Source organism: Aphidius gifuensis, linkage group LG6 (genome assembly GCF_014905175.1).
Source record: "Aphidius gifuensis isolate YNYX2018 linkage group LG6, ASM1490517v1, whole genome shotgun sequence".
Lineage (NCBI taxonomy): Eukaryota > Metazoa > Arthropoda > Insecta > Hymenoptera > Braconidae > Aphidius > Aphidius gifuensis.
The window spans coordinates 1719570-1732122 of record NC_057793.1 but is presented as its reverse complement, the minus strand read 5'-3'; the positions used below and the strand labels follow the sequence as shown (position 1 = coordinate 1732122).

The 12553-nt window shown below is 24.9% G+C and overlaps 3 protein-coding genes across 4 annotated transcripts; 2 read left to right on the top strand and 1 right to left on the bottom strand.

The window, feature by feature from the left end:
* Nucleotides 1-1834: 1834 nt before the first annotated feature.
* LOC122858698 (ribosome biogenesis protein WDR12 homolog) lies at nt 1835-3884 on the bottom strand. The gene is made up of 8 exons (XM_044161788.1): nt 3652-3884; nt 3486-3571; nt 3206-3419; nt 2982-3122; nt 2743-2918; nt 2348-2665; nt 2136-2268; nt 1835-2050 (listed from the first exon to the last, which is right to left on the bottom strand). The coding sequence occupies exons 1-8, from the start codon at nt 3717-3719 to the stop codon at nt 1912-1914; spliced, it is 1275 nt and encodes a 424-aa protein (XP_044017723.1). The 5' UTR covers nt 3720-3884; the 3' UTR covers nt 1835-1911.
* Nucleotides 3885-3953: 69 nt separating this feature from the next.
* On the top strand, nt 3954-5416 carry LOC122858727 (SUZ domain-containing protein 1). Its single transcript, XM_044161835.1, has 4 exons — nt 3954-4394; nt 4663-4733; nt 4815-4995; nt 5065-5416. Exons 1-4 carry the CDS (start codon nt 4341-4343, stop codon nt 5338-5340), a joined length of 582 nt encoding a protein of 193 aa, XP_044017770.1. The 5' UTR covers nt 3954-4340; the 3' UTR covers nt 5341-5416.
* A 765-nt stretch (nt 5417-6181) lies between these two features.
* On the top strand, nt 6182-12131 carry LOC122858655 (DNA topoisomerase 2). Of its 2 annotated transcripts, none has more exons than XM_044161686.1 (3): nt 6182-6321; nt 6738-10026; nt 10117-12131. In XM_044161686.1, the coding sequence occupies exons 2-3, from the start codon at nt 6778-6780 to the stop codon at nt 11473-11475; spliced, it is 4608 nt and encodes a 1535-aa protein (XP_044017621.1). In that variant the 5' UTR covers nt 6182-6321; nt 6738-6777; the 3' UTR covers nt 11476-12131. The 2 variants fall into 2 exon arrangements, with proteins under 2 accessions (XP_044017621.1, XP_044017620.1); XM_044161685.1 differs by lacking the exon at nt 6182-6321 and adding an exon at nt 6375-6513 and having other exon boundaries at nt 10117-11563.
* Nucleotides 12132-12553: the final 422 nt, after the last annotated feature.

Below are 12553 nucleotides of genomic sequence, written 5' to 3'. Positions count from 1 at the left end.
AAAAAAGATAAGTTAAAATTTAGAATTGTAATAAAAAAAAATTATTATAAAATTAAATAACGAGTTGATTAAATTTATAATTTTTATTCTATTAATTTTATACGTGAGCTATATATATTTTCATCTTTTTTTTTTAATTTCGTTATCTATCAAATTACAAGACAAATATTTAATTACATCAAGGATAGTTTTATCAGCCAAATATCACGTTTTTTATTTCACTAAATGAATGATATTGTTTGATTAAGTTTAAATTTACTAAACTATCATTTGACTATATAAAATCTCGAAATTAATTGTGTTAATCCAACAGAGTCTGTCTGGCAGTTTCACCGGAAGGTTCAAATATTCAAATAAAATTAAACAAATAAAATTTGATCAAGATGAAAAGCTCAATTATTCAGACACTAATTTTATTTTCATTTCAAATATTAGGTAAGTAAAAGCATAATTTACTGACTATTTAAATCAATAAAAAAAAAGAAAAATTAATTTTTATATTAAATTATAAACAGCTGGATCAGCAAAATCATCAAAAAAAATACACAATGGTATATTAACAAGGTCTCATGAATTTGAATTTGAAGTATCAATTAAATATCGATTCGCACATCTTTGTGCTGGATCAATAATTACAACAAGACACGTTATCACTTCGGCAAGTTGTGTTACCGCTGAGCCATATGTAATTTATGCAAATCTCAAAATTTTATCTGGAACAAAAGATGTAACTGGTGAATCATCTGGTAATTTTCATCAAGTTAGCCAAGTTGCAATTCATAAAAATTATGAACCAACTAATTGTTGGCGAAATGATATAGGTAAAAAATTTATCTTTTCAATTTTTTCTTCTATTTTTTTTTTAATTAATTAAATTTTTTTTTTAATTTAGCAATATTAAAAATAAAATCGAGATTTATTTTCAATCGTTTTCGTCAAAAAGCTACACTGCCTTTTTATAATTTCGTTCCAAAAAGTTTGCTTGTCGCTGGATGGGGTGGAATCGATGGAAATATCAATAGATTTCTAAATAAAATTGGAATTTTATCATTGAGAAGTGACTCAAGATGTCAGAGTGCATTTAGTGCTTATAATTTTGTTCATGCAACACAATTATGTGGTACTCCCACAGATTTTCAAGCTCGTATCACTCATGTAAATAACACAATTTGAATTATTACTATGATAATATTTGTAGAATGATAAAATAAGTTAATGATATTATTTTTTCGACAGGGTGATGGTGGTGGACCTGTTATTTCGATAGATAATGAAAATCTTATTGCAGTTGTTTCAGCATCAATATTAAATACTTTGGGCTTTCCAATGATTTCTACATTGATATATCCATTTCTAGATTTTATCAATGAAATTATTACAACTTATTAATTTTATTCATTTAAAAAATTTTTAAATTAAAAAAAATCTATGTTTTATTGTTATTATTTAAATGAATAAATAATTTTTTTTTAATGGAAATTTTTATGTTTTTTTCTTTGTTTAATTTATATGATAGTTCTTTTTTTATTAGACAAAGTTAATATTTACAATGACGATTTAAAAAACGAGATAACGTCGAGTTAATTTATATTATTTTTGATTAATTTTTTCTTATTAATTATGATTAAATCTACATACAAAAAATAAATTAATTATTTGTAATTTGTATTTAACCAACAAGCTAATAATAAAATTATTTTAAAGGAAAAACTTCAAAGAAATAGTTTTTTTTTTAAAAAAAGGCATAATAATTTATTGTCATCATTTTTAATAAACATTACTTGAATAAATATCAAAATTTGTAGACAAAAAAATTGACAACAAAAAACGTAAATTTTGTTTTCTTCATTTGTCATTTATTTTAATTATTTTTTTTTCTTATTCAATTATGAAAATATAACATTGTTTCATCTATGACACATGACGAGATGATTTAAAAATTCTAACTGTATTATCAGCTCCACCTGATACCATGTATTTTGGATTTTTCCAATTACAAGCAAGAACCTTGTCTTCATGTCCACTAAGATCGTACAATGGAGCTTTTGGACTGCAAAAAAACAAAAAAACAAAAAACATAAAAACAATTGTTAAATAATAATATTAAAATAATAATTATTATTAAATTTATTTACCTTCTTGTGTCCCAAAGCTTGACAATATTGTCATAACCACCAGAAATAAAAAGATGATCATCTGTTGTTGACCAACGAACACATTGTACCCATTGTGAATGAGAGGTAAATGTTGTCTTGACAACTGAGCCCTCTGTAAAACAACAACAATAAAAACAAACTCATCAATAAATAATAAATTTAATTAAATAAATTAAATAAATTAAACAAACCAGTTGAACGTGGATCATAAAGTCTAACATGTCTATCAGCTGAAGCAGTAATAAGACCACGTGATAATTGTGAATAATCAAGATCAAAAAAACTTTTATTTCCAGTTATTTCATGTTTCATTCCACCAAGTTCAGAATCCCAAATTTTTAATGTATGATCCCAAGATGATGTTATAACTTCTGAATTATCAGACCATACAACTCCACTAATTGCTTCTCTATGTCCTTTAAGTGTTCTTTTTGGTACTCTTGTTTTACCACGTTCAATTTTTGATTTTTTACTTGCTGATGGACCATCTTCATTATCATCTTCAGCAGCTATTAATTAATAATAAATAATAAATAATTATTATCATATTATTATTATAAATAATAATATATTTTAATTAACTTACAAGTTGACCATATTTTAAGCATTGTATCCCATGAACCAGTTGCCATTTCAAATGAATTTAAACTAACACCAACAGTTTCTAATGATTGTTCATGTCCACGACATATATGAATACATTCAACTGAATTTGTTGCAATATTCCATTGCCAAATAATTGCTGTTTGATCTTGTGAAGCACTAAAATATAATAATTATCAATTAAAAAAAATAAATAGATAAATATTAGCTGATAAAAATTACCTAACAAAACTTCCAGTTTCAGCATCAAGTGATATCCATGCAACTGATTTAATTGCAGCAGTATGACCAGGAATAGTTAACGTACGTTTTCCTTTTGTTGTCCAAATGTGAAGTGAACTATCATAACAACCAGTGAGAATCCTAAAGAAACACGAAAAACAAAAACCAATTGATGTTTATGTTAAACTTGATTAAAGCTTAAAAAAAAAAGCAAGATGATTTACCATTTACCACAGACAGCAACAGCTGATACCCAATCATCATGAATAAGACAATCTTGTGGTTCTGGTGGTGGATGTTTTTCAAGATATTCCACTTCAACAACATCCTCAGTTGATACACCACGTTCATTAATATGTTCAATCAATGGTGCTCTTAATAATTCCGAGCAAACAATAAAATCAAATTCAATTTCACTTGTCTCTTCAGTAGCACTATCTATATAAACAAAATAAATAAATAAAACAATTTAAACTTTATTATTTTAAATATAATAAAACTAACCTTTTAATAATTGATTAACAAGAATATTTAATTCTTTAATTGTTGTTGTTGATGACAATGATAATGGATAATCTGGTACAGAATATCTGTAAATAAATTATCAATTTATTAATTTATAAATAACCTATAAATATTGAATTATTATTTATTATATTATTTAACTTACTGTTGTTGTTTTGTAACAAGACGTATTTGCATTTGTGGCACGTCATTATCTTTACTTGTTCCTGCCATTGTCGTTGATGTTTTTAATAAATAATTCAATAATTAAAAATAATATTAAACAATCAAAAGCATGTGACAAAAAATATTTATTATAAACATGCGGTATTTTCTTGATGTTCTTGCGACTTGCATCAAGCACACACACACAAATATTTAAAAAAAAAAATAAGACAAGAAGACATCTGAATTACCGACTGTTGATGATATAAAATAGAAGAAAAAAAAATCAACAAAATGGCCGATGACTTTCTGATTGAATAAAAATAGAAATACACGAAAAAAAAAAATAGAAAAAAGCTATACTGAATAAATATAAGGATAAAAAAAAAATAGTGTGTGTTGAATTAATTGAGGACAAAAATTTATACACAAGATCTTTTGCCCGTTCACGGCGACAACCGATCAGGTTGCACCCGGAGAATAAGATCAGGCCCTCCAGTGATCTGTCGAAAAAAAAAGAGCTAAAAAAAATTATCATCATACTCTAAAAACAAAATATATTTTTAAAAAATCATCATCGTCATCATACTTTAACTCTGGACACTGTCAAATAGACAAAAAAAAAATAAAAAAAAATAACATTAAAAATTAAATTAACAAACAAGTATTGTTGTTAAAACGCACATAATAATGTCGACAGCTGATGAAGTTTTTGAGAGTTGGGAGGAGATGGAAGCATCTGGGGTGAGTTTGTCAATATTCAATAACAATATAACAAAAAAATACATATAAAAAAAAAATATTTATAAATAATAATTCAACTTAATTATGAAAAAAAAAATTTTTAATAATTAATATTATAGTTTTTATCAAGGAGGTTTAAAGAATTTACATTTTTTTATTTTTATCTAGTTTACTTTCTCTCTAGTTACAGTGGAAGGGAGATTAATTTATTTGTTGGTTAGTTTTTTTTTTGTAAATTATTTAACAATATTATTATGAATAATTACAGGCACTTGACAGAAAGCTAAACTCGCTTGAATTAAATGGACTGGAGGGCCTGGATGTTCAGCAAAATATCAAGTAAATATTAACAAAATAATAACTATCAATTGATACATTCATAAAGCATTTACATAATTTAAAAAAAAAATTACATTACAGACTTGTTAATAATAAAAACACAAATGGAAGAATGACTATTCTTGGTGATGATGGATTAAGATCACAGTATGTATCACCAATACCAACAGTTAAAATATTAAAAAGACCACAAAGAGACAATATCCCAGATGCTATGACTAATGGTGACAAGCCAAAACAACCAATTAAATCATTAAAACAAGTACGTTAAAAAAATACTTTTTAAAATTATAATATAACTAATTTTTTGTTTATTTTTTAATAATAAAAGCGTGAACAAGAGTATGCAGAAGCAAGAAAAAGAATTCTCGGTGAAGAAAAAAGTCCTGAGGAGCTTATATCACCAATAACTACAACAGCAACAACAACAACACCAACAACAATAAATGACTTTGGACGAGTACCATCAAAAACAAATTCAATATACAGTCCAGCAAGTTCATTAATTCCACTTTTTGTACCATATAATTCTCCGCAAGTATCATCAAATGTTCTTAGAATGCCAAGTGGACCTGATGGTACCCAAGGTTTTAATTTGAGAAGGTAGCAAACACCATATTAAATACCTTTAAATAATAAAAAAAAAAACAAAATGATAACATCAACAGCATCATCATTCAACACCAACAACGAACAAGATTATTTAATAAATAATTAAATAAATTTATATATATATAAGAGTAATAAACAAAAAAAAAGAAATTATTAAAAAAACAATCACAGAATTTTATGGTAAACAAATTGGGAATAATTAATAATAATGTTAATGTGGTAATTCATCCCCAGAATTGTATAGAATTTATTAAAGAAAGTAAATTTTCTTCTTTTTTTTTTCCCCCCAATTAGATGATTAAATAATCCTGGATTATAATATTTGATTTATATATTATAAAAAATAATAACCAGGAGCTGGACTTTACAAACAAACAAATAATAATTAAATTAACAAATTTGTTTGTGATATAACAATTTAAATAATAACAATAATTTTAACTGGGGATGTATATATTATATTTAGATCTATTTTAATTTTTTTTTTTTTCTTCTTTTCCATTTTAATTTAATGATGGAATTTGAACCATGTCATTTGTAAATAAATTCTCTAACCCAAAAGTTAATAATAAAATAAAGTATTGTTTTTCGTTAATTGTTGTTTGGCTGTTTATTTTATTTTATTAATTTTTTTTTTGGAATTTTTAATTCGTCAATTGTCGGTATTTGTCGGGTTACATATGCAAAAAAAAGAAAAAATGCAAAATTAAAAATAAATAAAATTAGTGGTTGTAGAAATGCTTTTTCTTCGTCATAATAATTCGAAAAAAAAAAAAAAAACAAACAAACTGAATTTATTTATTAAATTCAATTAATCGATTGCAATTTGCACGAGTGAGAGAGACGAGAGAGAGAGAGAAAGAGAGGAAAAAAAAACAACATCAAGAGAGCGCACACACAAAAATAATAATAAAAAAAAAAAAACGTTGAGGACGCCGTTTGTTAATCGCTTGATACTATCAAAAAAAAAATTAAGGTAAATTTTATTAATTTAAAATAAAGCTATTATTATAAATAGAGTCAACAATTGAATAAATATTTCTATTGTTGAAGCCAATAATGTTATTAAAAAAAAAACTGGAATAAAAACAAAATATAAATAATAAAAACCGTTGGCTTGTTTGATGTTTTGTCATTCCCGCCGAGTAATTGTTAATTCTATCATTCGGTAAATTATAAATTTTTAAACACTAAATTAATATAAATAAATAATATAATTTTAATTTAAATATACCATTTATAATTTATAACAATTTTAATTGATAATTAATTATAGAGAAAAAAAAAATAATAATGCAATGAATAATTTGAAGGTTAAGTTTAAAAATGACGCCATTGTTTTGTGTGTTGATGATAATAAATATTCTAAAATATACATGTTGTTTTTTTTAGTTTCTCCAGAGGTAAATCACAACAATTAAGCACCACCACCATGGAGAACGGTGATGGAAAAAAGAAAACCATTGAGGGTACTTATCAAAAGAAAACTCAATTGGAACATATATTGATACGTCCAGATACATACATTGGCTCAGTTGAACAAGTAACTGAGGCAATGTGGGTATATGATAAAGAAGAAGAAAGAATGGTACAACGTGAAATAACATATGTACCAGGTTTATATAAAATTTATGATGAAATTCTTGTTAATGCTGCTGATAATAAACAACGTGATCCAAAAATGGATAAAATAAAAATAGATATCAAACAAGAAGACAATACAATATCAGTATGGAATAATGGTAAAGGTATACCAGTTGCAATACATAAAGAAGAAAATATGTATGTACCAACAATGATATTTGGTCATTTGTTGACATCATCAAATTATGATGATGCTGAGAATAAAGTAACTGGTGGAAGAAATGGATATGGTGCTAAATTATGTAATATATTTAGTGGACGTTTTGTTGTTGAAACATCATCAAAAGAATATAAAAAATCATTCAAACAATCATGGGCAAATAATATGAATAAATGTAGTGAAGTACGTATCAAAGAAAGTAGCTCAGAAGATTTTACAAAAGTAACATTTTCACCAGATTTAGAAAAATTTAAAATGACAAAATTAGATGATGATATTGTTAGTTTAATGACTAGAAGAGCATATGATTGTGCAGCATCAACAAAAGGTGTTAAAATATATTTAAATGGTACATTAATACCAATAAAAGGTTTTAAAGATTATTGTGAATTATTTATAAAAGGTAGAACAGATGATTCAAATAATCAACTTAAATTATCATATGAACAATGTGGTCCAAGATGGGAAGTTGCTGTTGCATTATCACCAGATAATAGTTTTAAACAAATGTCATTTGTAAATTCAATAGCAACAACAAAAGGTGGTAAACATGTTGATCATGTTAGTGATGCTATTGTTAAAAAATTACAAGATACATTAAAAAAAAAAAATAAAGAAGGTGCTAAATTAGATAAAAAATCAATAAAACAACATATGTGGATATTTATTAATTGTTTAATAACAAATCCAACATTTGATTCACAAACTAAAGAAAATATGACACTTGTTGTTAGTAAATTTGGTTCAAAATATGAAGTTACTGATAAATTTATAACTGGTATATCAAAACTTGGTATTATTGAATCAATATTACATTGGGCTAAATTTAAAGCTGATACACAATTACAAAAATTAACTGGTGGTTCATCAAAGAAAAAAAAAATAATTGGTATACCAAAGCTAGATGATGCACATAATGCTGGTACATCAAAAAGTATTGATTGTACATTAATATTAACTGAGGGTGATTCAGCAAAAGCACTAGCTGTTAGTGGTGTTAGTTCAGTTGATAAAGGACGTGATATATATGGTGTATTTCCATTAAAAGGTAAATTATTAAATGTACGTGAAGCAACACATAAACAAATTATTGAAAATGCTGAAATAAATAATTTAATTAAAATACTTGGTTTACAATATAAAAAAAAATATGAAACCCTAAGTGATTTAAAAACATTGAGATATGGTAAATTAATGATAATGACTGATCAAGATCAAGATGGTTCACATATAAAAGGTTTATTAATAAATTTTATACATCATAATTGGCCAAGTTTATTAAAGCTTAATTTCATTGAAGAATTTATAACACCATTAATTAAAGTTACAAAAGGTAATGAAAAACTTAGTTTTTATTCAACAGCTGAATATGAAGAATGGCGTAAAGATCAACCAGCACCAAATAAAATAAAACCAAAATACTACAAAGGTTTGGGTACATCAACATCAAAAGAAGCTAAAGAATATTTTTCTGATATGCAAAAACATCGTATTGCATTTACATATGCTGGTGATGAAGATGATAAAAATATTGTTATGGCATTTTCGAAAAAAGCATGTGATCAACGTAAAGATTGGCTAACAAATTATATGACAACAACAAAAGATAGAAAAGAACGTGGTCTTGGTGAAAAATTTTTATATCATAAAAATACACGTTCAGTAACATATACTGATTTTATTAATGTTGAATTAGTATCATTTTCAAATTATGATAATGTACGTTCAATACCAAATGTTATTGATGGTTTAAAACCAGGACAACGTAAAGTAATGTATGTTTGTATGTTAAGAAATGATAAAAATGAAGTTAAAGTTGCACAATTAGGTGCATCTGTTGCTGAAAAATCAGATTATCATCATGGTGAAACATCATTAACATCAACAATTGTTAATTTAGCACAAGATTATGTTGGATCAAATAATATTAATTTATTATTACCAATTGGTCAATTTGGTTCACGTTCAACTGGTGGTAAAGATGCAGCATCACCAAGATATATATTTACTAAATTATCTCCATTAACACGTTTAATATTTCATAAACATGATGATGCACTATTACAACATGAAATATCTGATAATAAAAAAATTGAACCAACTTATTATATACCAATAATACCAATGATATTAGTTAATGGTGCTGATGGTATTGGTACTGGATGGATGACCAAAATACCAAATCATAATCCACGTGAAATAATACAAAATTTATATAATATGATGGATGGTAATGATATACAACCAATGAAACCATATTGGAAAAATTTTAAAGGTGAAATTGAACATTGTGGTGATACACGTTATGCTATTTCTGGTGAAATTACAATTATTGGTAATGATAAAATACAAATATCAGAATTACCAATTGGTACATGGACAAATCATTATAAAGAAACAGTACTTGATGTTATGTTATCAAATGAATCAATTGTTGATTATAAAGATTATAGTGATGGATCAGAAATTAATTTTCTTGTCACAGTAACACCACAAAAATTACGTGATTATGAACGTGATGGTGTTTATAAAGTATTTAAATTACAAACAACAATATCAATGAGTTCAATGTGTGCATTTGATAAAAATTTATGTCTCAATAAATATGATGATATAACTAGAATTATGAGAGAATTTTATGATTTACGACTTGAATTTTATGTTAAAAGAAAAAATTATTTAACTGGTATATTAGAAGCTGAAGCTAGAAAATTAACAAATCAAGCAAGATTTATATTGGAAAAATGTGATGGTACATTGGTCATTGAAAAAAAAAAGAAAAAAGCTATGATTGATGAATTGATAGCAATGGGTTATGATTCAGATCCAGTATCAGCATGGAAAGCAACACAAAAAAATTCAAATGAAGTAGTTGAGGTAAGTTATAAATGAATATCAAACTAATTTTAATAATAAATAACAGGTAAATAATAAATGATAAATGATTGATTTTTTTTTTTTTTTCAGGATGATGAAAATAATGATGAAACTGAGGAAATTAATGAAACACCAGATGCTGTTGATTATGATTATTTATTGGGTATGGCAATGTGGTCATTAACAAAAGAAAAAATAGATGAATTATTAAAAAAACGTGATGATAAAAAAACTGAATTGGATATATTAAAAAGTAAAACACCAAAAACCATTTGGAGAGATGATCTTGATGCTTTATTAATAGCCCTAAATGATTTTGAAGAAAAACAAATAAAAGAAGAAAGAGGTGATAAAAAACCAAAACAAAAGAAAAAAGGAGGTGCTGTTAAAGAAATTAAATATGAAACTGGACGTAAAATAAAACCTGAATTTGATGCTGAAATGAAAAAAAAATATGAAAAATTAGATCAACAAACAAAAGATAAAAAACAAGGTATTGTTAAAAAGCCAAAAGTTAAAAAAGAAATTGGTGCTGTTAAAGAAGAAAAAGATGAATTTGATGTTATGATTGAATCAAATGCAAAATCATTAGATGATCGTCTTGGTTTATCACCAGTTGAAAAAAAAACAATTAAAAAAACTGGTGGTGGTAGACAAACAACATTACCATTTAAACCAATTGATAAAAAAACAACAACAACAACAAAACAAAAAAGAAAATCAAAAGGTAGTGATGATTCAGATGATGATAGTGATCCTGATATTGATTTTGAAAGTATATCACCACCACCAGTATCACGTGGAGGTACACGACGTGCTGCTGCTGCTACTAAAAAAACTTATAATTTAGATTCAGATGAAGATAAAGATGATTCAGATGAACTTGAATTTAAATCAGATAATGATGAAGCAATGAATGAATCAATTGACAGTAGTAAACAGCCATCAACAATATCAAGTCCAGTACTTGAACAAAGTGATTCAGATAATGATTTTCAACCAAATAAAAAATTAACAATTCCAAAACAAAGTTCAGAAGAATTATTTGATTCATTGGTTGGTGTTACACCAGAAAAAACAACAAATAATAAAGTAGCATCTGTTGTTTTATCATCATGTGATGATTCAACACCAGTTAAACCAACTAAAACAACTAAAAAAACTAAAACAACAACAACAACAACAACAACAAATAAGAAAAAAAATGAAAATGGTAGTGGATCATCATCTAAAACAAATAAAAGAACAAAGAATAAAAAACGTTCATCATCTGATAGTGATTCTGATGAAATTTATTCAACAAAATCAAGAAAAAGAGCTAAAAAATCAGAATCAAGTGATGATGATTTTGTTGATGATTCACCAGTTGTTCCTAAAAAAACAACAAGTTCAAGATCAAGAAAAGTAATACAATATCGAGTCTCTAACTCTGATTCTGATTCTGATTAAGTAAATTTAATTGTATTTTAATAATTAATACATGACGTTTGATTATTCAACATTATTTTTTCATTGTTTTGAGCTTTTTTTACAAATCAATTGATTGTAAAAATAATTCACAATTATTAATAATAAGCAAAACAAGACTCAATAATTTTTGTGAAAAAAAAAAAAAAAACAAAAAACTAATAATAATAATATGTAGTAGCGGTAATTAATTGTTTAATAATAATTAACTGTCTAATTTTATTTTAGTTGAAAAGCATACATTATTTTTTTTCTATTTTTAATTATTAATTGAAGCAATTTCATGATTATTTTTTATTTTCTTTTTTTAATGATAATAACAATACCGTATTTAATAAGTAATTTTTCACGTACAAATATTAAAAATTAATAATATTTATCACACTTACCTCGATGGTCATTCCTCATAATTATTAATATTGTTATTATTTTAAACAAAAAGAGGTTTGAAATTGATAAAAAAAATATTCAAAAATGTGTATCGATAAATTTTAAAAAATAATAATTTTAATTGATTGATTGATGTATGATTAAGATAATTGTTTATGATTAGATTGAATGAATGAGATGATTATTTTATAACAATAAAACAGTTAGTTAATATTATAACAATAAAACAATTGTAAGAGAAAAAAAAATTTTGTTTTCATTAATTGTTTTTAATTATAGATAAAATACGAAAATAATTTTAACACAGTCTAAATAAAATTAAAAATATTTTTAAGACAAAAAAAAATTATTTAATTAATAATCAGTCATTTGTTTTTTTTTTTTAATTTAAAAATACGTAAAAGGAAAAGGAAATTTATAAAAAGCTGAGAAATTAAAAATGCACCAAGATAATTTTCATTTTTTTGTTTTCTTATTATTTCGAGTCATTTTTTTTTTTTCTTTATTTTTTTTTTTTTTTCATTGTTTATCTTCAGTTTGGAAAAGAAAAACTAAAAAAAATTTGTGTATTTTCTTTTTTTTTTTTACTTCATTTTATCGACAAAACGCGTTTTGATTGCTTTTTCTTTTTTCTTTTTTACTATGATACAAAGCAAAGGGCACTTGATAA